Source organism: Dermacentor albipictus, chromosome 6 (assembly GCF_038994185.2).
Source record: "Dermacentor albipictus isolate Rhodes 1998 colony chromosome 6, USDA_Dalb.pri_finalv2, whole genome shotgun sequence".
In the NCBI taxonomy this organism is placed as follows: domain Eukaryota; kingdom Metazoa; phylum Arthropoda; class Arachnida; order Ixodida; family Ixodidae; genus Dermacentor; species Dermacentor albipictus.
Genome location: NC_091826.1, coordinates 44643997 through 44668229, shown reverse-complemented (window position 1 = coordinate 44668229; position 24233 = coordinate 44643997). Strand labels below are relative to the sequence as shown.

The window sequence follows — 24233 nt, the reverse complement described above, 5'->3', positions numbered from 1 at the left end:
GACGTCGTTGCGACATTTCTATCTTTTCGAACGCTTTCTCATTCCGAACGTTCTTTTTTTTTCTCTCTCCTTTTCTTCGAATCTCTTGTTTTACACGTCTCTTGCTACTACTATTTCGGGACACCCAGCCGCACGACGCTGCATGAACCTCGTCCGCCGCTGCCTTATTGATCTTCCCTTTTTTCTTCCCTCTTGTTCCCCTCTCTTGTAATACACCCTGTCTCTTTCCCGATAGTCTTTATTACGGCGTTCTTACTCCCTTTCCTCCGGTCCAAAGAACCGTTCTCGATCCGTATTTAGTGCGTGCCCTCCTCTCCCGGCACTTGCCTTATAAGGTGACGCCAGGGAACGCCGCAACCGTCTTCCTTCCTGTTTATAGCATTAGGCACCATCATCCCGATACGACCCGCACGCTCCGAAAGCGTCTTTGCTTTTTTTTTTCTAAAACCTGCAGGTCTTAAAGGAATACAGACACGTATCTTAAGCAAGAATATAGAAAGCCGGGCGAGTTGGAGTGCTTGCATTTCAAGCAACGCGCACCAGGAACGGGAATTCCAGAAATAAAGGCGATAAACACTGAACAACTGTCGATGAATTCCTTGTACGTACGACGGGCAGCGTACTTTCAACGTACTTCAACGTTTTCTCTTTCTTTTATAGGATGTCTGCTCAACAACCGCGCTTGTAAGACCACTGCATTTTTTTTTCTTTTTTTTTTTCTTTATTGTCTTTGCAGAAAACACAGGCAAACAGGGGAAAAAATAGGCAGGGTGAAGCAACGTTTCATATGTATATGAAATCTACAACGTGGATCGAAACGACGCGTCAAGAAATTGGTGATGACGCTCGCCGTTGCCTCTGAAGGTCGGTGGGCGGGAAAGGAGGGGGGGGGGCAGTGGTGTCCGCCAGCCCTCGTGTCAAACGTATGCACTCCTTTTCTTTTTTTCACTTGCGAAAGGTGAAAGTAAAGCATCAAATTCAAATAATGAAAGATGAAAACTACAAACGCGCTGTCACCCCGGCACGTGCCAAACGACGCGCGAAAAGCAATTGAAATTCATGACGACGACTGCAAAACGGCCGCTTTATCCGCGCGTCTGAGTGCACGTTCTCGCTAGGGCTTCCTTTCTTTCGAGCATTACTGCGTAGGTCTTCTCATCTTCACGCTCCCTTTCTTTTCTTTCTTTTTGGTTTAAGAAGGACGAACGACTACGAAGCTACAAAAGAGTCAGTCGCTGTCGCACGGCACGAAACATTGGCTGTCTTGTCTTCTTTCTTTCTTTCTTTCTTTCTTTCTTTCTTTCTTTCTTTCTTTCTTTCCGTCTCTCTTTCTTAATTTCTTTCCTGCCATTTCCCTCGAAACAACTGAAACGGTACCTTAAAACACAATGAGCCGAAACCTATGGGCAGACTGCACTCTAGCTGCCCATAGTTGATAGCAGTGCCGACAACCCACACCTTAGCGAGGGGTAGAAGCGAACTTGGAGGGACGCGGTGAACGTTCGCCGCGACACCTTCGATCGCTGATATCGAGACAAGAGTGTCCGAGGTGTAAAAAAAAAATGGCGAAGAATGTACGCTTTGCGCGTGACTCGACATGTCCACGTTCGAAATCGGAAGTGGGAACATTGCTGAGTTTATAGTCGGCTAAGATCGGTGGGTATTACGAGCGATGATGCGTGGGTGATTGACGTTCTTTTTTTATGTTGTCTCGTTTTTGTTTGTTTGTTTGTGTGTGTGTGTGTGTGTGTGTGTGTGTGTGTGTGTGTGTGTGTGTGTGTGTGTGTGTGTGTGTGTGTGTGTGTGTGTGTGTGTGTGTGTGTGTGTGTGTGTGTGTGTGTGTGTGTGTGTGTGTGTGTGTGTGTGTGTGTGTGTGTGTGTGTGTGTGTGTGTGTGTGTGTGTGTGTGTGTGTGTGTGTGTGTGTTTCATCGTCTAGAGGCCCGTTTCGGCGAAACTGGCTTTAATAAGTGACAGCGCCAAGGGGTTCCCTCTGACAAACACTGAAAAGTAAGCGACCATGATAAGCGAGGAAACACGAAAATGACGCAATTGCAGAACTGCATGCATCGCTTCGGTTTGGCTCACTCCGTACGTCAGTAAGACGCACCGTAAAAAATAAACAAAAACGCCCGAAAAGTGGCACTGTAAAGGTGGCTTTTCGTTGCGCACAAGTGCGAAAGGTGAAGCACGCTTTTAAGGAGGAAAAAATTAAGCTTACATTTGCACCGCAACGGCGTCGCCGTTTAACAAATGACCGAATACAGTTAAACTTGACGAGAGCTACTAAAAAAACCACAAGCACTCTTCAAACTCAAGGTCGAAATTCAAGCAAATTTATGCAGCGTCATTATTTTCACAGCGTCTGAACTACCGTGCCGACGGGTGGTCACAGAGGCGGAAGCTGACTGACCTACCTCCAGTAATTTTCGACGAAATGCCACGATAGCCGAAACAGACAAAAAAAAAAACCAAAGAAGGAAGCATCACCTAATTCAAAGCAATTTCCTGTGACACGTGCCCTTTGTTTTTCCTACTTCCACGCGGAAGCACCTTCTTCTCGTTAAACGAACGCGCCGACGAACAGGAAGAAACGAAAACTTCGTCGACGGTGAACGCGCGTGCCGGGCCCAAACCCTCATTAAGATGCGCCTGCTTCTTTGACGAAGATGCGCCTGCAATCTTCGTCAACCTGTTTCCCAGCGCATACGTAATTGTGAGCGCTGCGCAAATCACTAGTTATCGTCGGACTGCCACATAGGCTTCGGGAAACTCTCTTCCTCGGTAGACAGCTCGGCGCCATTTTTTTTACACTATAAACATTCACGTTTCAGCGCTTCCGACTTGCGGCGCGCATCTCTTCGCAATTTTTTTTTCTGATTAAATTTTTTACCTTTCAGGAGATTACGTTTCGTCATTTGCGAAGCCCTCGCTCGACGAGTTCTCCGACTAGAAGGTACGCATATACCGGTCTATTCATCCGGCAAACAGCAGCCGCACAATCTAGCCGCGAAGCCGACCGCGAACCGCCGTGAAAACACGAGAAACTCGATTAGATCAGCACGCGAAGTTTGTGCTTTCCCGTCTCACCCAATCAGGCTACGCGAAAGTTAAAGAAAGAAAGAAAGAAAGAAAGAAAGAAAGAAAGAAAGAAAGAAAGAAAGAAAGAAAGAAAGAAAGAAAGAAAGAAAGAAAGAAAGAAAGAAAGAAAGAAAGAAAGAAAGAAAGAAAGAAAGAAAGAAAGAACACGAGTCAATAGACGTGCTTCGCGAAAGCAGCGTTAGGATTCCTGTGCGGGTTCAGCAAATTACTGGTTGCGAAAGGACAACGATTGAAAACATAAAAAAGGAAAAAAAGACGACCTCCTCCGAAGAAAAAAACACAAGAAAAAGACAGTAACACAAAATATGAGAGAGACCTAGCACGCTGAAGGTGCACATAGTTGAGCACAAGGAGAGTAAAACAATAGAGCAACAGGCGCAATTAAGGCACAACGGCTAGCTTATGAAAATTAGAAAAACAGCGCCGGACCTGAAAGCGAGGAACTTCTGATACAGCAATTAAAAAGCTAATAATAGCAGCACGGGCAGCGAACTCGGAAGCGTCAACACGTGGACACAACGTTCCCGCAACTCCGAGATCAAATAAAAAGTGGGACAAAAAGAAAGACAGCGACTACAGTAAAGAGTAGGACCCTGGATGAATTAGAAGGCATGAAAACGAAGTGACGCAACAACAAGAAAGCGACGTTAAAGGGGAAGGGTAGGGGGCCAAGGAGGCAGCGGAGGCGAACCACACCCAGTGCGTTTTCTCTTAGACAAGTCGCGATGACGAAGGCAGCAAAGATGAGCTAAGCGGGAAGAAAACAGAAGACAGAGAGAACGAAAGAGAAAAGGCGGGCAACGACAGGGATCGCCAAGCGAGCGTACGAGATACGCACACGTGCGAGGAAACACAAAATTCGATTACGCGCCACCACGCTGCGGCGGGGGCCCACGTTCCCGTCCGTGCACACACACAAACACACACATGCAGACGGATAGGGAGAGAGATAAACACACACGCCCGTATAAGAATACAGCGTTCTCCTGCAAGTCCCTCGCTAGCTGCACCTCATCTTCACTTCAGAAGCCGTTGCTGCTGGGAATACCCTGTGCCCACCCTTAACACCTTAAGCCTGCCTCGTCATATCTTTTTTTTTATTATTTCTCTCGTCTCTCCGTCGTTCTTGAGATGCGTTCCTCCTCGTTTTCCTATTTTTTACACCGTTAGCTCGACGCGATGCGAGACACCGTAATGCGCTTCCTTTCGTGAATTTTCTGAGTCCTTTCCTCATTCTTCTTTTTTTTACCGTCACTTTTTCCCTAAACCCTCCTCCGACCCAAGTTCCCAAGTTACCCCTCTGCCAATTTACCTCCTCTAGCTTATCAGGAATCTTTCTCTCTGTATCCCCCCCCCACTTTTTTTTTAATCCACTACGTGCTCATGTTCCTCCATATATGCAGCATGTGATGTACGCTTTCTTATAACTATCTTTTTTTTCAAAACCATGATGGGCAAAGCAGGAGAAGACGGTGTAACACGTCCCTTTTCTCAATTTCCCCGAAGTTTCACTTCGTTCTGTTTCTTTTATTGTATAAATATATTTTTCTTTTTTTCAACCTGGTCTTACGCTTGCCTCGAAAACTGAAAGAAGAAACGGGTGAGAATAGAGATCAGAGGAGAAGGCTGGAATTTCATGTACGCCAGAGCAGACACTGGGCGGTAAAGGAATAAGTAAAACGCGATTCGGCGAGCGGGGCCCTGTGCGCTAGTGCAGTTCCGAGCCTCGCAAACAAAAAATTCGCACTTGACAGGCAAGAACGCGAGGCAGCCACGGATAATGCAAGACGGCGCCAAGATGAAACAGAATGTGATAACACAGAAGACTGAAGCTGCGGTGCTCAGCGAGCCAAGCTCAAAGCCGAGATAGCAGTCCGGCCTCGCGATAACAGGTGAGATGATAAAGAACCTGGGATGATGCAGCGAAGGAAGTTTGAAGCAGCGGTCCGTAAAGAGAAAAGGTTTAAAAGGAAAACTGAAGAGGGACTATCACATGAATGTGATTACACCTCCCTCTCCTCCCCTCCTTCCCATCTTCTGACACACCTCCTCCCTCCTTCTCCATGTCACGGTGTTCACATTTCCGTGCGAAACTCCTTTTCTTGCCAATTCTGTGCAGTGGCCGGAAAATTTTAAAAATATATATGTCATTTCCAGATGTAACCCACTACGACAACTGACACATAAAAGACAGCGTGAGCGACTTCTCAAACTCTGCGGAAGTCGAATGCAGCGGCAATTGCTACTGCAATGGTAGCAGCCGGCTGTTCTTATAGTGACGCCCCCTCCCACCCCCCACCCCCCTTTCAAGAAGTCTGAATTCCAACATCACAGCGTCAGCAGCCTTGACCGCCCCTGCAGTACAAAACTCCTACAATTTAACTACGACATGCGGCAGGTATAATGCGCGACGCGAGAAACAGAAGTTAAAGCAAGCACTATGACCGGGCTGGTCGGTGCGAGTTCCATAACGACGCAAAACGGACGAAGGACGGAACAAAGAATACAAGACCAAGGCGACACTTTCAGATAACGTTTTACTGCGAAGCGCACAACACTTATGTAGGTGTTAGCCATTGAATTTCTTTTTAAATGAAGGAGAGATGAATTAAAGAAAGTCAGACAGCTTACCGCCTTAGATAATGTGCGAACACGTGAGTAAAAAGAAAAAATTGCGCATCATGTAACAGCGCTATGCCTGCCTTTTGTCATTTCGTCTCTTCTGAGCTATCCGATGTTGTAAAGCGTTACGGGTTAGTGAAAAAATAATAATAAAGAAGAAAAACACGGCGTGTATAAGCGGTTGTCTATTCGCATTATATATATATATATATATATATATATATATATATATATATATATATATATATATATATATATATATATATATACACGCAAGGTAACTTTAATTTTAATATCACTGATCATTACGTTTCCAAGCAAATATCGGGGCTCCCGACATACCCTGCGTTGAACGCACACTAGACATCGACCACACCGCCACCTGAAAACCGCTGCGGAAGTGCCCGTAACAACATCGAAGTAAAAACGCAGACATCGAGCTTCAAGTAAATTGAACGCCGCTGCGCAGCTCAATGCGGCCCCTTTTCATTTCTATGTAGCGAGTATTGCTGCGTACGACCACTACATTTTGCTGTGCAAAGTGACTACCGTGTAATTGACGGGATTTTTCGACGTCCCACGTTCCGTAATCGGCTGCAAAAGAATATTCTCTCCTTTCTTGTGACGCATGCAGCGAATAATCGCGCGCTTACTTCGTCTTTGCGATGATCAAAAAATATCAGCGCGGATGACCATATAGTATACACAGTACATTGTCGCGGCGCAACGAAGATAGGAGACGAGGAAACGCATAACAAAGGCAGCTTGTTTTAGTAGTCGAGCCTAGAGATTACTTCTTCGTCTTCTAATCTCCGCTAGGCCGACACACGAGACGAAGCCTACTATGGCTGTGTTCCGATACTCGCCGTATACACGGCTAAAGTAGACGGCTAAGCGGACAGCGGACATCTTAAGTCTCGTTCCAATTCACGAAGACGTCAAAGTTGACAGAATCGCGAAGACAGCGTCGAAGTCAAAAAACTATGCAGGCTATACTTTCCTGTCCAAACAAGATGGCGGCCGAGCAGGACGCTTGCAAAGCTCACAGGAAGGTCGCTCGCGCACAAGAAAACGTAGACGCGCTGCCCTACGCCCTTAAGAGGAAGCTTTAGCTTGGGCCCAACTCCGACGCGGCGTATTCAAATACATTCAAACCACAAAACATTTTTTTGAGATAGCCCCTAGACCGATTTTAATGGAATTTTGTTGCATTAGAGAGAGAAAGTTAAATTCTAGTGACTGTGGGAAGCGGAATTTCGATTTAGGGCTTGGATATTGTTAAAAAGCTCTTCAAAACTCGGAAGTTTGAAAAAAAAAGATTAGAAGCACGAAGTTTACAAATTAATAGCTCTGCACCGAGAACAGATATCTTCGTTATGTAAACGGCATCCATTACATCATTCAAAGCGGACGAATTCGATATGTCATTTTATATTTTTGGTGAATTTGTTACGTTGTGTACAAGGGTTCTGCAAAAGCTATATTTTCATATTGCTATTTTTTTTTTAGATTTACGTGCAACATATCAATTTTGTCCGCTCTAGATGTACTATTAGACGCAATTCACATAATTGTGATATCATTTTTCATTGCTGAGTTACAGAGTTTTAAACTTGAGAGTTTCGTTTTCTGAAAATTGTCGATTTTGCCACTTTTTCATAAAAAATTTGCCGACCTAAATCAAAAGTTTGAAGCCAACAGTCACTAGATTTCAAGTTGTTCTTTTTTTTTAATGCAACAAATCTCGTTAAATCCACGGACAGACAAAAAGCGCTGACATGATCGAGGCGGTTCACTTTGACTATATTATGATCGAATTACCAAACACAGCCAACGGGCATATCTGTTCTGCATACTAAGAACAAACCGCCGAAGAAAACTACAAAAGATAGGAAAAACGGAGCAACCCTTCTACACCAGAATCGAAAATCAGAACTAAAAGCACATGAGACTAAAGGAACATCGAAGGTTATTTAAACTGACTTCCACGTGGAGGCGAGGGCTATACACGAAAATCTCGCGTATACCGCCCCGTGACTGCATTCGAAATCGAAGAGCGAAGCCCGTATATACTCATGGCATATGAGAGAAAGGAAAAAGGAGAGTGAATATGAATGAATGAATGAATGATGGAAACCTGGGCGTGTTGATTTAGAACATTCTGAGATGAAAGGCGCGTAAGCGACGACACTCACAGAGATACACAAACAAGGCGCCTTGCGCATGCGCGTATACCTCTCACCTGTGTCGTCGCCTACTCTCCTTTAACCTGTGAATGAATGAATGAATGAATGAATGAATGAATGAATGAATGAATGAATGAATGAATGAATGAATGAATGAATGACCCGCGTGTCAGCCGCCTCGACCGAATCGTATCCCTCAAAAAAGCGCAAAAAGACGGCCGCCCATACAGACGACTGGTCGCTACGCGGCAGCCGCTGCGGGGCTTGAAGAATGACGAAATATAACAAAGCACGTGATCGATGAACGGAGCGGGCCTTCCGGGCGGCGTATGGGGCTAAGGTGCGCGCGTGCTGCAGCATATCAAACCTCCAACGAAAAAACGCGCAGCCGGCGTTCGGTCCCACAGATCGCGGTCCGCCGGCCCGTCCGGAGCTAGCGCACACAACTGCAACGCCAACGGGGCGCGGTAAGGCCTCGATAGTGTGTGAGTGTTTGTGGGGGGGGGGGAGGGGGGGGGGGCATCGTTAGCTGCTGCTGCTGCTGCCGCTGCAGCAAGACGTCAGTTCGAAGGCGACCGCAAGAGACCGCGCGCGCGCCCTGCAACAAAGACGCTGATGACCGTCGGTGGTGGCCATCGTCGTGACGAAGAAAGGAACTGTGCAGGGAATAAGGGGAAACGCGCAGGGGACGCGTGAGTTCGTGTGTGTGGCCCCCCCGCGTTCGATAATGCTCGACCGGCGCTGCCCGAGAATGGAACTCCGCGGCTGGGAGGAGGAGAGGGAGGAGGAGGAAGAGGAAAAGGGGGGGTCGCCTTTGCGATGACCTGGCGCGATTACGGGGACGACCGATGACGTAGATGACGACGACGACGACGGGTATGGGGAAGATTAGGGAAGGTGGCGCCCGGGCCGGCGCCAACGCCGATAGCGATGACCGGAGATGGCCGTCGCGCGGAATGGGAGAGGTCGACGTGAATGCCTAAAACGGTCGCGGCAAGCAAGTCGCGTGCGTGGAAGAAGGGAGAGTGGAATGAGGGGACGGAGTGAAAGTGCATCACCAATGCCACAGTTGATGAAAAAGAGAGAGAGAGAGATGTGAGGACTCGCGATTCGACGTCTTACGGTGGTATGCTATATACGAAATGGCAGCGACGCCGCTGTAATGTCTCGAGCGCGATCCCACTGGTGGTGGGGGGGAGGATGCTGACAGCGACTCCCTAGCAGCGAGGGAAAAGGCGGAGGAAGTAGATAGCCGGCGACGACGACGCACGAAAAACTGCAAAGTACAGAAAAGAAAACGTGTCTGACAGCCGAAAATGTCGCGGGTTCGCGATCTGATCGGCGCAACGCGCGTTGATCACCGCGCACCGACGTTTGCGGAGATGCCCGAGAAAAAAAGACTCGCACGGGCAAAAAGGAAGAGTAGATGCACTACGTATACCAGGCGCGAATAGTATGTGATGTGCGCATCCCGCATCGTGACCGATCCATGTAGCCGCGATATCATTATATATATATATATATATATATATATATATATATACGGCTACCTGCGGGCGTCGGAAGTACTTTGACGTTGACGAAGCGTGTCGAATGGTATAGCCACGACGGACGCACGCATTCGGCGAGCGAGCGAGCTTATGGCAGAAGGAGGAAACGCGAGTTGGCGCATGGCCGGTATGGAAGAAGAGTATGCGGCATAACGAACCTCCCGGGAAATGAGTGCCCATTCATTGGTAACGGGACAGGGAGCGTAATGGCGCAGCGTCAGTGTGCAAGCTGACCAAGTATGTACGGCGTTCAAGAGGGTATATATATGTATATGTATTATATATATATATATATAATAATATTTGGGGTTTTACGTGCCAAAACCACTTTCTGATTATGAGGCACGCCGTAGTGGAGGACTCCGGAAATTTCGACCACCTGGGGTTCTTTAACGTGCACCTAAATCTAAGCACACGGGTGTTTTCGCATTTCGCCCCCATCGAAATGTGGCCGCCGTGGCCGGGATTCGATCCCGCGACCTCGTGCTCAGCAGCCCAACATATATATATATATATATATATATATATATATATATATATATATATATATATATATATATATATATATATATATATATATATATATACATATATAGGTGCCCCGGTGCAAGATTCGTCCGTTTTTACCGCCTCGTGAAAAGCCGCTGCACGACAGAGGAATTTAGGGCAACCTGAGACTATTTGGTTGCACTGGGAAGCTTACGCAGCAGCCGTAGGCGAAGGGATCACAGTCTCGACCGCGAATGCAGGATTAATACCGACAATACCTCACTGCCTCGAACAAAGTACCCGCTCTGCCACTAAGCACTGTAAATTATCTATTAAAGGCGAAGAATTCAAAAAGGTTATGTGCCATTCGAAGGCGTGCCGAAAGAAACAGACAGACAGACAAAGAACTTTATTAATGGTCCTGAGGAACCGGCGTTAGGGTACCCCCCTTTTCAGGGAGTCCCCGTAGCCGTCGCGGGCCGCACCCACGTCGGGGTCGGAAGATCGTGGTCCTCCGTCCTGTCGCAGGCCCTCTGGACAGCCCGTAGTTGCTCTGAGAGGTCGCCGCTCTTAAGGGCTGCCTCCCAGTCGGTTAGAGTGGTTAGCGATGAGCTGCGTAACGCAGGGCATTGCCAGAGCATATGGGACAAGGAGCAGTACGCCTCCCCACAGTCTGGACAGTGGGGTTCTACGTTAGGCGCGAAGTGACTGAATCTGCCCCTGGAGGGAAATGACCCCGTCTGAAGCATGCGAAACGCCGACGATTGTGGTCTATTAAGTTTAGGGTGTGGTAGCGGAAAGGCCCGCCGAGCAAGTTGATAATGTGTCAAGACTTCGTGGAAGGTGAGAAGCGAATCCCTATACAGCAAGGCTCTGCGTACTAAGAATATCGAAAACCTCAGAACTCGTCGACGGGCACAAAGACACATGCGGCGTTACCTCGCCAAATTGAACCGAAAAAGGTGGAGGGACTTCCGCGGACGCCCGTAAGATGCAGCAAGGCTCACGAAAGGGAACAAAATGGTCATTCATCCGACTGCCCTGTACGAAGCTTTACAAAGGAAAACGATGCGTTTTTCTTTTCTTTTTTTGACAGGTTTGTAGTTTCGAGCCGCAAGTTGGGTGGACGAGACAACGTTCCACTTTCGTGAACCTCCCTTCGACCTCGCGAAGTTCCGCAGACCTGTTTTGCCAGATTCCGATTCCCCGCGCTTCGAGTCGTCGATTGACTAAAAAACCTCGCGCTGCCACCCGCCAGCCTTCTGGTTAGCCCAGAAAGTATACACAGAAATAGCCCTGAAAAAGCGTTGCTCCCGGGCTCGATTCCCGGGCCAGGACAACTTCCTCTTCGACCGCGAGGCTTCATTTCTGAATAAATCCGCATACGGGTCTCGTTTGCGGCTTCGTGCAAAAGTCGGGCAGACGACAGCTTCTTCCCCCCCACTCCCTTCCGTACGGCAAATCAGAAACTACGCAGCATACGATCGGAGGACGGTGACAATGGGGACAGGAACGAGGGAATGGGGAGGGGAGGGGGGAGGCATCCCCTAACGAGGCTGAGACAGGAAAATGGGCGTCGGCGAGCCGACGTGAGCGGGAAAAAAAGGCGTCGAGGCGCGCGGATGATAACGACGGAGAAGAACGTCGGCGCCACGCAGCCGCAATATAACGTTAATGAAGGCGACGGACACGCAACACCGGCGCCGAGGAGGGCCTCGCACGTGACTCGTGTGAGGACGAGTGTCGCGGACGGTGACGGCTCCGGTGGACGGCGAGAACAGTCACGAGTGACAGCAAGTGACGACACCACGGTGCATCGAACCAAAATAAAAAAATGGCTGTGGCTTAGCTAAGGTTAGGCCCAGGATGCGAAGCATACTAGCCTTTATCTTAGTTGTTGAAGCACTGTTTAGCCTGGTGAACTGCTGTTGCTTGGCTATATTTGGTTCGGCTAGACGAAGAGACAACTCATGCAGGCGAGCGCACGAGCTGAGACCCGGCTATGTAGCTACGCGGCCGCAAGCGAGCGCACGAGTTGAGCCTCCGCTTTTGCAGCTGTCATGACGTCATATGGTAGCTACGCGGCCGCGCGCGGCGCAGCAAGGTAGAGCGTGGTTGTGCGGCTAGTATATATGCTTCGCATAAAAAAAAAAGTTATGATAGATTTCGACACACTTGCTGGGAACTACGTTAGGCGAAGCGTTCTTGATCCCTGAATACGCTTATGGCGCAAGGACCAACAGGGACAGAGAGACATACGCAGAAAGAACGCTTCCGAGATGAAAACACCGAAACGAAAACTGCAGAACCACCGCTGACACCTAGTCAGGCTACGTGGAAACCCTCTTATACTCCGGCCTGATATCAAAGGCAAGTGTGGTGTTGAAATCGGCGCATCCGAGATGCGGAAATGTGCAACTGTGCCATCGATTTCCCGCACCGATGAGCAGCTAGATTATTTCGAACATGTCGCACGCGCGTTTGATACGACGTGTAGACGTAACAATGGTTTCGTGCAATTAGGTGAAAACGGCGCTTCTGTACTATCAACGTAGACGTTTCGATCGCAATATAATGTATAAGTGTTTATATTCGGCGAACGAAACCAGTTGCACGACGCCGCTAACAGTTGGACATCAGCGCTGTACCGTGTTTCCCGTCTTCCGTCCTTGTTTATATATAGCCTTGCGCACTTGAGGCACATTCGGTATGGCACACCGACCAATGGCGTAGCAACAGGGGGGGCCCCGGGTGCAAAGGGCGAATGGGGGGGGGGGGGTCATATACGTCTGAAGACACCCCTCATTCCGCCGGCTACACCCGGGGAGGGGGGGGGGGGGAGTGACAGAAGATCTAAGGGCCCCGGGTGCCAGACGACCTAGCTGCGCCACTGACACCGACTATAGACCAAACGTTTGTACCTCACTGCACGTTCTTGAATCGCCTTAGCTAAACGCCAACGCGAGGAAACAAACGATGCAAGCACAAGTTGGCACAGCCTCGTAACGTGCGATGCACAATGCAGCGACGACCTACATTCTTACGCGATAACTTTGCAGGCACTGCAGCGCGAATGGCAGAGCCGTGCGTACACAGAAAAGTACGAAACGTAGCGACGCACGTTCAACGCATCAACAAACACCTTTGACAAACACGAATCATTCAATCAGTGCCCTTCCACAAACGCCACCCAACGCGACCGCGGTGAAATACGTCTTTGTCCTGCGAACACTCCTGCTTTCACTCTCAGCGCCAGAGTCGTGCGGGAGAGCTTCTATGACGTTGGCTTTTTTTAGTCCATTTCCTTCCTGGACGGAGGCGGCTTGTGCCGCAGATGTGCTGGTTAATACTTAATTCCGCACAGAACAAAGAACAAAAGCTAACCCGAACATCCTAACTGCGACAATATGGCAGCCGTTACGCTATTTCCTTTTATTGACAATCGTCGTCTATAAATTCGGCACTTTTCCTGCGCGCGTGCGGTTTCTTTTACGCGAGAGAGACGATGCGCGCCCGAGATTCGACAACTTCGAAACTACGTGCCAGCGAACGCTCCTTTAAACCGAGAACTTCGTTGAAACGAAAACATTCGACACTCGTCGCGAACAGCATAGTATACGCAAGCGAGTCGACACCAATTATGAAGGCAAGAAGAAGCGCGTTTAGCGCCGACGGAAAGGGGCGGTGGCGGGTGAGGGGGAGGGTTTGGAGGCGGGGCGGTAACAGCGACACGGCACCAAACAGCTAACGAGCCCCGCACACACTCGACGGGGCAGGCGCGCGCACGGAAAGCAGCGTACGTGCACGATGATCACGTTGAGCGCTGGCCGATCAAAGAAGGAACGCAAACAATCCGTCGACGCGAAAGAGCATCACGCGCGGTCCCCTCTCCCCCCTGGAATGTGTAAACAGAATTACATAGCCCGGGAACGACTACATAGAGGAAGACAGGGGAAAAAAAAGAAATAGAAACGTAGGGGGGGGAGGCGGGAAAACCGAAACGACACGCAACCTGACTACGACCGCGGGGCCAAGAATGCGGCCGTCGGGGGCCAAGTGTCTACTATGCGTCGGTCGACTATACGCAAACCACTAATTGGCCCCAGCTCTTTCTTTCTTTTTCCTTTTTTTTCACTCTCTCCATCCTCTCCTCCCTAAAGGCGTACGCTGCGGAGAGAGGTGTACACGTGTCGACATTACCTCCTGACAACGCGTGGAATTAGTACGACGCGGGGACGAGACCACGTCGGTTTTATTATTTTTTTTCTCTCTCTCTCTCAGCTTCCCTTCTTTTGTTTTTCTCCCTCCATTATTCGCCCCGTTCTTTCCCTAATGGGGAAAACGGAGCAAGCAGAACTGGAAGCTCATTCGGCCGCTTAATTAGGGAAGCCGTTGAGTGCGCAGGAACGCAATCTCCGCGGCTTCGGGGTGAAAAAAAAGGAAAACAAAAGGAGGAGACGTTAAAGCGGTGTGGGTAGGCCTGACACGTTGAAATGCAAGAAGGAATGAGGCAGCGCGAGAATAGTTCGGCGCCGTTCTTTTTTTTTTTAATCCCAGAGTCGGCGAGGCAGGACGGGTGAACTAATAATAGCGGAGACCGGAAAATCTGGTGGTGGCGCCATCTCTCGGCGGGACTTCTCGGGCGCCAGAGGGTCGAAACGAAACTTTTCTTTGCGTTCCGGTTCGGCGAAAGCGGTTCACTTACGGTCGAACTCCGAAGCCAAAAACCAAAACTGGAAAGAAAAATGAACGGCTCGACTAGGTTTGAACCGATTTGTGTTCGTCTGCACAACGTGAGCGTCACTATACAGAAAAACAGCACGCATTTACTCGGCACATAAACTCGACGCTACTGCCGAGTTGCGCAGAAAAAAACTGAAAAGTGCGCGAGCTGTTTTTTGTGTCGCAAGTTCTTAAAAGAAATTCAGATTGTGGAAGCACAACTGAAGATCAATACGTAATTTCAATATAGGTAATTTCAATCGGGCATCTTTCACTTCGCCCATACCAGTATTATAAAAAGCGCTTTTCTTTTTCGTTTGAGCTATTACGCAGGTGTACCACCACCGGAAAAGCTATTAGCCGGTCATCGATTTGAAACGCTCACAAAATTATTACTAATGCGTATGCCTCTTAACCAGCCACGGTGAAAACTGCAGTAACGCAATAACGTTGCTGCCACACTCTGCGAACAGTTTACACCCTTTGGAGTGCCCCTTCTGCCACACAACGATAATCGTCATCTGACTTGATGCGTTTCCTTTTTTTGACGCTGCGAGCCCGGTACTTTCCAGTAACGAACGGCACGCGCGTTATCAGCATGATAGCATTGCCGACAGGAAATGCTATCATGCTGATAACGCGCATGCTGTTCGTTACCGGAAAGTACCGGGCTCGCAGCGTTAAAGAAAGGAAACGCATCAAGGCAGATGACGATTATCGTTGTGTGGCAGAAGGGGCACTCCAAAGGGTGTGAACTGTTCTTAGAGTGCACCTCCAAAATGACAGCAAGCTCGCGCGAATTTACAAACGACACAAATAAAGGAGATGCATGGACGAATAATCTCCAGTGAATGTGGCGAATCGGAAACGAAAACCATTTTTTTTTTTTTCGTTTCGGTCACGGCGCGACGGATGGACTAACAGAGGGGGGACGAGAAGGCCCGGTGGCGCCACCTCTCGCAGAACGTCGCAACTTGGGCGCGAAATTCGACAAGTGTTCTCCTTCAGGATCAACGGTTATGACGTATACTGTTGCTCGTAGAGCTCTCCTTCAATCGCTTGGAGGAAGGGCGTGCCACTTCCCCATAAAGTCCAGCTCGACAGTCTATGATAGTTCATAGATTTTAAACAGACTGAGCTGCAATTTCGCTAACTACTTCTTCATCATATAGTATATATACAAACTTTCTGCAGACAATTTTTTTCCCTTTGATTTCACTGTATTTCATAAGATTCCAAGCAACTTGTTTGCAGAAGGTCTATAAGAGATTATTTGGCAAAATGGTTAAGGTCATAATTTCAATGGATGTCGAAAGACGTATTGTAGACCTCATAATAAAGCTGTTACAGAAAATGTAATAGAAAAGGATGTGCAGGCCGTAAATTTGTATTTTTCTATAATTTGGTATACTAATTTGACGTGGTAATGGAGCCAGGGCGGCCTTCTGCGTCCCACTGCTGGCACGAGCATTGTTTGAACTTACCATGAGTATGCATACTTTGCAAGATCCACATGCACTTTGTTAATTATGACTATCATTTGATGTCCCTTTTGGAGCGTTGGGACAGTAGAAGAAACGAGTCTGTGTGGACATTTCAGCACCGGTGCGTAGCCAGTGATAAGTGTATAGGCACCTACACTTGCTGTACGAGGTGTCTTGCACTGGCACAAGAGGGCATCATAGGTATCATTCGAACTTTTTTAGCATATCTCCTTTCTTTTTTTTTTTCAATCTCGTGTCACTCAACATGTGTAAAACTTTTTCAAGAACATATCTTTTTTTACTTGATGCAACACAGTAAAATTGCAGAAGGAGCCCAAATTCACAAACTATATAAGAAATCTGGCAGAGTTGGTAAGTATGCATATGGTATAAACTCTCAAGTCTTTAATTCTACAAGTAAGCAGCCATTACAGCTTTCTATATGTTCTTCCTTCTTCTGGCAAACTGATTTATTTGGATCTAACTACTGTAGCAATGTTCGCAACTATCCTTTCACTGTCTTCCTTGCAAACAACAAATTGCTAAATGATCAAAAGGACAATGAGGACTATTATATTTAATTGTGTAGTTTTTTTTTTTCTTGCCTCTACAATGATCACTTATCGTTCTATCACTCTCACACATGGTACACGAGATACTCAGTTTTCAAAAACTCATAGACATTGTTGCCACTTTGACACCGTCGAACCAGATTGTATGCGTGCCATGAGTGATGTAGTACATTCCCAAATCTAGGTAAGCACCACCAACCGTTCTCTACAAAGCAAGATGATGCGCACATATATCAATCAATGGATGCAAGAAGCATCCTTTACCTCGCTGACCCCTGATAGGGCTTGATGCTATTCCTGTCATTTAAGAATTGCTTTGTTTTCTGGAAAAAAGACCACCCGATAAATGGTTTCATTCTTCCAAGCAACCCCTTCCACTTGTGCACCATGATTACCCCGCGACAAAGTCAGTCAGTAGCAAGATCAAATTATGCCTGCACTTAGCCACAGACCAGATGGTGGCTGGCTGTCTTCCTTGTTGCTTTTTCATCGCTGAAACAAGAGAGAAAGCAAATGCGCAACACAAACCGTAGCCATGGCCTAGTGGCTAAAGCTACAGCCTTGGCTGCGGAAGATGCTTTGTTCAAAACCCGCTGCCAGACACCCATATGTAAAGATGGGTCCACATGTCCCCTGACCTAGCGTTTGGTTTTCGTCAGGGGCATTGCAGCGAAATAACAATTGCAAACCCGCATCCGTCTTTTGGAAGGCTTAGCAATGCCAGTTTCAAACAACCTTCAGACCTTAATGGTAGTTTTTGCACATAATTTTTTACATGCTACCTTCAGAGTCACATTAAACGAGCGCAAGATAAGTTGAACCCATATGGAAATGTCACTTCATAGACAATATGAGCAAACGTGAAATCCCGAGCAGCCCAGAGCAGTCTCGTGCTGGGAAAGCTGTCTGGCAAGCGATAAAGAAAACTAGCGACAATGTGTTCCTTGTCGAGTGTCATCTGCAAAAGAAGAAAAGCGAGGGCAGGCAGAAGACATGCTGCACAGACCTTGGGTTGCCTCGGAGCGCCGCATGGTGAAGGGCGTTGAAGCCATTGTTGTTGGTGAGCGTGATGTCCGCGTTGTGGTCTAGGAGGAGGGTAAGCATGTCGTCCCGCTTTTTGCTGATGGCGTCGTGGAGCGGTGTGTCCCCCTCGCAGTCCTGAAAATAACGGAGCGAGCCAGTTTTCTTCTAACTCTTTCTTTCTAGAACTGTGCCTAATCTCCTAACCTCTGTCTGAAGAGCACTGGAATGCCCGCACCTTCAAGACTGATACACTGAAACACACATGAGCGATCTATCACCTTCTGAGATACAGTGGAACACCGTTGGTACATTCCTCACTGTTATGTTTTCCTGGCTGCTACGTTGCGTTTTCGTGTTCCCAACCTAAATCCCATTGACTGCTATGTATTATGTTCCCATCTGATACAGCGCCATTCTGTAATGTTCCCGCATCTTAGGTTGCATTAGAAAGTGGCCGCCACATAAAAATAACTGTGCAGGGAGAAAACTGACGCTCGCATGTTGTATCAAGCAACCAATTGGTTGAAACAAGTGACCAATTCATTGCAACAAGCTACCAGTTCATTGCAACAATCGACTCGAAGTTTACAATAAACGAACAAAGCTTCACAAGCCAGGCGCTGCACAAACATTGGGCAAAGACATGCACAGAGCAGTTGGCAAAGCATCTGAAGAAGTGTGCATCGATTAAAACCTACCAGGAACCACGCACGCTGGGCCAATTTCACCAAATACAGGACTACATTTACTTTGGAGCCTGCAAGAATCTTATTTGTATTTCACAAGTGCCGGTTCACTTTAGTCAGCTTCAGCACAGCAGAGCCATGTTATGCGGTGAAGCATACACAAAATATTGCTATAGAGGCCACTGTCACGAAACACCACAAGCGTCCCTTAAATAAACATGCAAACACCTGCCATTCCTGGTCACAGTACGAGCGCCGAGACATCTCAATAAATGCACTGGCAGCCACTCAGACTGTTTCTGACGTTGTGCTGTGGCAATTTGCACCCTTCCTCATAGTTACATTTTTCCGGCTGGTATGTCTTTTTTTTTTTCCACAGTCCCTTTAAGAGTGTATGGATGGGGTTCTACTGCATTGCTTTTAGGGTGTGCCTAAGTTTTCCTTCAACCATCGACCATGACCCAATGATGAACCTTTTTCTTTATTTCTTTAACTGCTGCTACGCTGAACGATTGGGCAGTCAGTGTATGAAAGTCAACAGCCACACAAATCGAACTGGTATTGCCACAGCTGGTGAAGAAGAATGGTGCCTACAAGAAGAAGTTCGTGTGCCAGTTTCTTCATTCTGCAAACTGCCAACAAAGCGCAGTGCTGCAATTCTTTGCAGACGTAATTCGGCGTCTTGCACTCTACGCACTGTCCATATTCATTAAGAACGTTCTAACTTGCTTAGAGCTCCTTAAAAAGAAGTCTGTACAGCTCACCTGCAGACTCGGGTGGCAGCCCAGGTCAAGCAAGGTCTTGACGACGCCCATGTGGCCCTTGTTCACTGCAATGTGCAGGGGAGTCTGGCGACGCTTGTTGCGCGCATTCAAGTCGGCACCGGCACGAGCTAGAAGCTCCATCACGCTCGGCTCGTCTCCAAAGGCGGTGTGGTGCACGGCACGGTCACCATCTTTGTCCTGTCGCAAGGTATGGCAAAGGACAAAGTGAAACACACGGTGAACAGGCTACACAGCCAACGCAACGTGGCACTACTGTAAATTAAGCACTTGCTTCAAAGTTCAAAGTTTATTTGTCAATACAGCCTACAAACACATAAATTCTGACCTGCCTAAGCATGTCACATACTACTGCAACATACTGTCACATATGTCACACATATGTCACATGTAACATATACTGTCACAGGTCACATACATACTGTCACATACTAGGCTCCGCACTGATGTGCATTACACAAGATCATAGGCAGTTTGGGAAGGTGCCCTGAAACATTATGTGCAACGCTGGGTGTGGATTAAACATGGGGAAAACTCCAATCAAAATTTATTTAAAAACTGGACGTTTCAGACCCTCGCCAGGCTCCTTCTTCAGGGGCACGATGGTAGGAGGCGTAGCAGTGCTTATAAGCGTTTGTAATGCTGAGACAGGCGTGTGACAACCTTGCATGGTCCTTGGGAAATAAGACAGCGGGGAGAGTGCCCAACAAGCGATTAATGCTGCCCGGCATTCTCTGGATGTACCACACTTAGTAAAAAAAAACACTTGCTCTAAAGTAAAGGTTAGAAAATGGAAGTTCCTTGTACAGAATGAAAAAAATTCTGTGTTGCGCAGAGACTGTAAAATGAAGAATGAACAGGGCAATCGTTCAGAACTTGAACGAACAACTCACCTCAATCTCAACGTCAGCATTGTGGCGCAGGAGAATCTTGACCACCTCCACATGACCGTTCTGGCTGGCAGCCTGGAGGGCGGTATGACTCGCAAACACCCCGTTCACCTGAATGTAGGAAAAGCAAGGCAACACGAGTCAGGTGCAGTTTTAAAGGGTTCTTTATTTTTCTTTTCAGAATGACCATTCGGTCAAGACATGTTTGAGGAAGCATTTTAGCACACAAGAATAATATGCCAAGAAGCATGACAAGATGCCACCATTAGGTTCTTGAAATCAAATTTTTAAAAAATGAAGCTATAAGTGCTTCGCTATAAAATAAGTATCTCCATACTGTGTTCAGAGCTAAGCATGAAAATTATCATGGAATCTTTAACATGACCAATCCAGATTAGCTTCCGATGTCCTGGGTAGTAGGTGGCACAGCAGTCTAAACTTCAAAGAAATAGGCCAATCAAAGCCTTTCTGGCAAAATTTTTTGCAGGCTTGGAAGTCCTGGTCACACACAATGATACACTACTCCAGAATGGTAAATGATCTAGTAAAATAAGTCGCAAAAGTGCATTTCCCCACTTCGCAGCAATAAATACCGTATTTACACGATTGTAAGTCGACCCCTTTTTTTTAAATTTGAAAGTCTGAAGTTGAGGGGTCGACTTACAATCGAAACCGAAACATGGCCCCGCCAAAAAAAAGCGATACCAACGGGAGCTACGACGTAGTTAGAATTTTATGTTTGCTATATGGCCCTACCCGTATCTTTTCGCTATCCCGCATGTTATTTCGCTTTGCGGAAGGGTTTTACAACATTTTTGAGAGTTTTACAGTGCATGCAACACTTATGGGGGGTGTCGATAGTTGATGGAAGCGCCGCTGTTCCCATTTGCGGCGGCACCCTCAGAACGGCGGCGCTTGCGGGGAGTATCGGTAGTTCATGGAAGAGCAGACACTGCGCGCTGGTTTCTCTTTCTGTGCTTGAAGGCATTAGTATTGGCATGGTATTGGTTTGACGCGTTCTACTTGACTGCCGGCTACGTGCTACTTCTATGCTTCCCCAGTCGTCATGAGTGCTCCAGGCCCACTAATCGTTCGGCACTCGTTCACAGCACCGTTCAAAAGGGCTGCCATCCTTTACGCCGAAGAAACAAATCACTGCACAGCGGGCCGCAATTTCGATGTTTGTAAACGGGTGGTGCGAGAATGGCGACTGCTAATTTTCACCTGGTATGACAAGTGAGAAATTTCCCACGTGCCAAAGTCTGGACGCTTTCCGGAGCTGTAGGCTAAACTTGCGGCGTACGTCGCTGAAATGCGTGATCGGTCACTGCCAGTGAAGTGTGACGTGGTCGTGAAACAAGCCCGGACCTTCGCCTTAATTTTAAGGTTCTGCTCCGCCGTGAGTACGTACAACGAGTGGCTGGCGGCAGAAGACTGCGAAATTACGCCAACCGGACCTGTCAAAAGAGCCTCCCTGACGGCTGCGTGTGGTTGAGTGCATTTGGCGTGGGCTGCTATTCTGCAAGATGTCCTGGTACGGTCGTTTGCCAAATTTGAAATTTCGCTGCACCACGACGCGCTGTGGGACTGCAGCAACGATGACGATGGCAGCACTAGTGAAGACGAGTAGTCCAGTGACCATGTCAGCTACTAATAAATTTTCGTTATCGAATGCGCCCTCGGGTATGCTCTATTATTTTTTTTTTCGGGCGCGCGATATGATATGGGGGGGGTCGACTTATATTCGAGTCGACTTACAATCGTGTAAATACGGTAGCAATAAAGCATAAACTGTAGTTAATATTCTGGCATCCACTGCACCAAATTTTATGAGGTTTCTTGCATTCTAAAAGAAAAGTTATAATTTAGTGATCTTAGGAGGTGGATTAGTTATTTAGACCTTCGGTCTTTTTAAAAAATATTGATGAAAATCGCAACACTGAAAAAATATTGGATGACAAGGCAGAAAGCAGCACAGTGCGGCAGCAAACCAGCCAGTATCAAAATGTTGTGTTACCGATACCAACACGCCCGAACCACAAATGACACATGAATGCACGCCAATCCGTCGACAGCAAAAGTCAACCCAGCAGACGTTGCTAAATTCAGAAGTGGCTCTCAGCATCAAGAACTTCTGAACTGATTCTCGCTCGCATGTTGCAAACTGTCCCCACAAGCACGAATTAAAGGTGTTCAGCGTGACTAAAGCAGGCCTGCATACTTCATAGTGACAAGTCTCGCGCAACACTGTGATGTGGGTCTCTTGCAGCCTGCTGAAGTTTGAAAGTGGCATGCGATAGCTTCATTAAATCCAAAATGCAATAAAATATTTCCTCTCTAAATCGATAAGTTGTGGAACTGAATGAGGAAAATATGGAGTGGGGTAGGATTCATTCTTGCCACACTTGGAATTCTAAACTGCTGTTCGTGGAACCCCTGGATTACAGTGATCTTGGATGCCAATGACAAAAGCTGGTCATTATTGTAGTTTCGTTTTCGTAGTGAACTTTAACGTGCATCATTTTTTGGTCAAGCTTTTTGCAAGAAAAGTGCCTGTCAGAAACAAGTAAGTACAGCAGCTGGTGTGATGGGTTTAGGAAACTTGCAGGCACAGGATGGTATCAGCTGACACAAGGGAGGGGCGAGGTAGGGGTGTGCAAATACTGAATACCGTATTCACTCGCCTAATGAACACACATTTTTCCATAATGATTTGCGCAATGAAGGGGCGTGCGTTCATTATAAGGCGAAAAATTTTAAGCAGTTTTGATGGTATTATTTGGCATTAAATACGACGTAGGACGTCGAGTCCTACCGCGTATCTCCTACTTTTGTCGCGTGCTGGGCGTTTGACTGGCGCTATGGCACGGCAAAACACCTCGGATCCAGCTGTTGTTCAGGTGCATCAGACATCATATCGTACTGTGTGTCGCCTACTTCATGGCAGAAACTCCAGGTGCCAACACAATGCAAGAAAATCAGGCCTAATGGGGAGAGCAGTGTGGCTGTGACGAAAATTTGCCACTGGCCAATGTGGTAACAGGCTGCAAGCCGTCGCAGAGTGATTGCCACAAGCACCAGGAATCCCAGGTATGGGGTAAGTTGAATATGGGCTAAATCGTAGCGTATCCAACACAACCTCCGATCTGCACGCCTTGCAATGGCTGATCGACCTGACCATCACACCTGCGTTAACACTTCCCAAAGTGCGCGTCACTTTTGTAGCCCCCTTTCCCAAAGGACATCAAATGAAGTTCAGCAATGTCGACAGCTAGGCAAGTTGGTGACCAATCATCTTAACACACACAGCAGCGCACGCCAAAGGAAACTGGTAAAACAGCAGTGGCCAAAGAGAAGCACAACTCACGTTGGCTTCAGGGTGCTTCAGAATTTCTTCGCACTTCTGAGCGTCGCCGTTGGCCGCCGCCTTAACCAGTTCCTCGTTCACATCTCCGGAGACATGGTTCTCGAACAGCTTCTTGAGCAAAGCACTCAGGCGTTCTGCCAAAAGGCCACGTAAAAAAAGAAATGGGAAAAAGGGCATGAAGAGTTGTTTGCTGGGGCATCCCTTGTGCATAAACATTAATCAACTGACATGTATTCAATATGGTGCTAACCATGACACAAATCACTGCAGATGTAACACTAAAAGGAATTGCTGGCGTGACAGACTTATCAGGAATGGACATACCGCCCGTTACTTTGAATGGCCGTCTCAAATTATAAAGGTTTATTATTTATATTTTGTTAATAAGTGCATGATGAATATTTCCAAAATTATGATGTTCAGTCATGCTTACCACCATTCTTTTATTTTTTCACTTTTCTTAAATACAGTAGAACCTCGTTCTTACGTTCTGGAAAAAGAATGCTCAAAAAGAAACACTAACCAGAAAAACATACAATCTGAAGGCTCCAAAAATATTAGCAGACTGGACAGCAGTTCACATCTACATAGTGCGAAACGTGCGAATCGTTGCAGCATGAGACCCCAAAATACACGAAGCTGGTGGCGTCCGAGTGGCCCAAGACATCGGAGCCCGAGTTATCGTCCTTGTGGCTTGAGCAAGCTTATGTTTGCGCTTCTTGAATTCGTCGGCGGTCAGCAGCTTCTTTGGGCGGGGCAT

At 47.4% G+C, this 24233-nt stretch overlaps 1 protein-coding gene across 2 annotated transcripts in view; it reads right to left on the bottom strand.

The window, feature by feature from the left end:
* Positions 1-24233, bottom strand: part of mib1 (mind bomb 1) — a 638149-nt gene that overhangs the window by 592277 nt on the left and 21639 nt on the right. For both annotated transcript variants that reach the window (XM_070540424.1, XM_070540425.1), the window contains exons 9-12: positions 23474-23607; positions 20110-20217; positions 19199-19396; positions 17732-17883 (exon numbers count right to left, since the gene is read on the bottom strand). In XM_070540424.1, coding sequence (XP_070396525.1) covers positions 17732-17883; positions 19199-19396; positions 20110-20217; positions 23474-23607 — 592 coding nt within the window. The remainder of the gene's footprint in view (positions 1-17731; positions 17884-19198; positions 19397-20109; positions 20218-23473; positions 23608-24233) is intronic.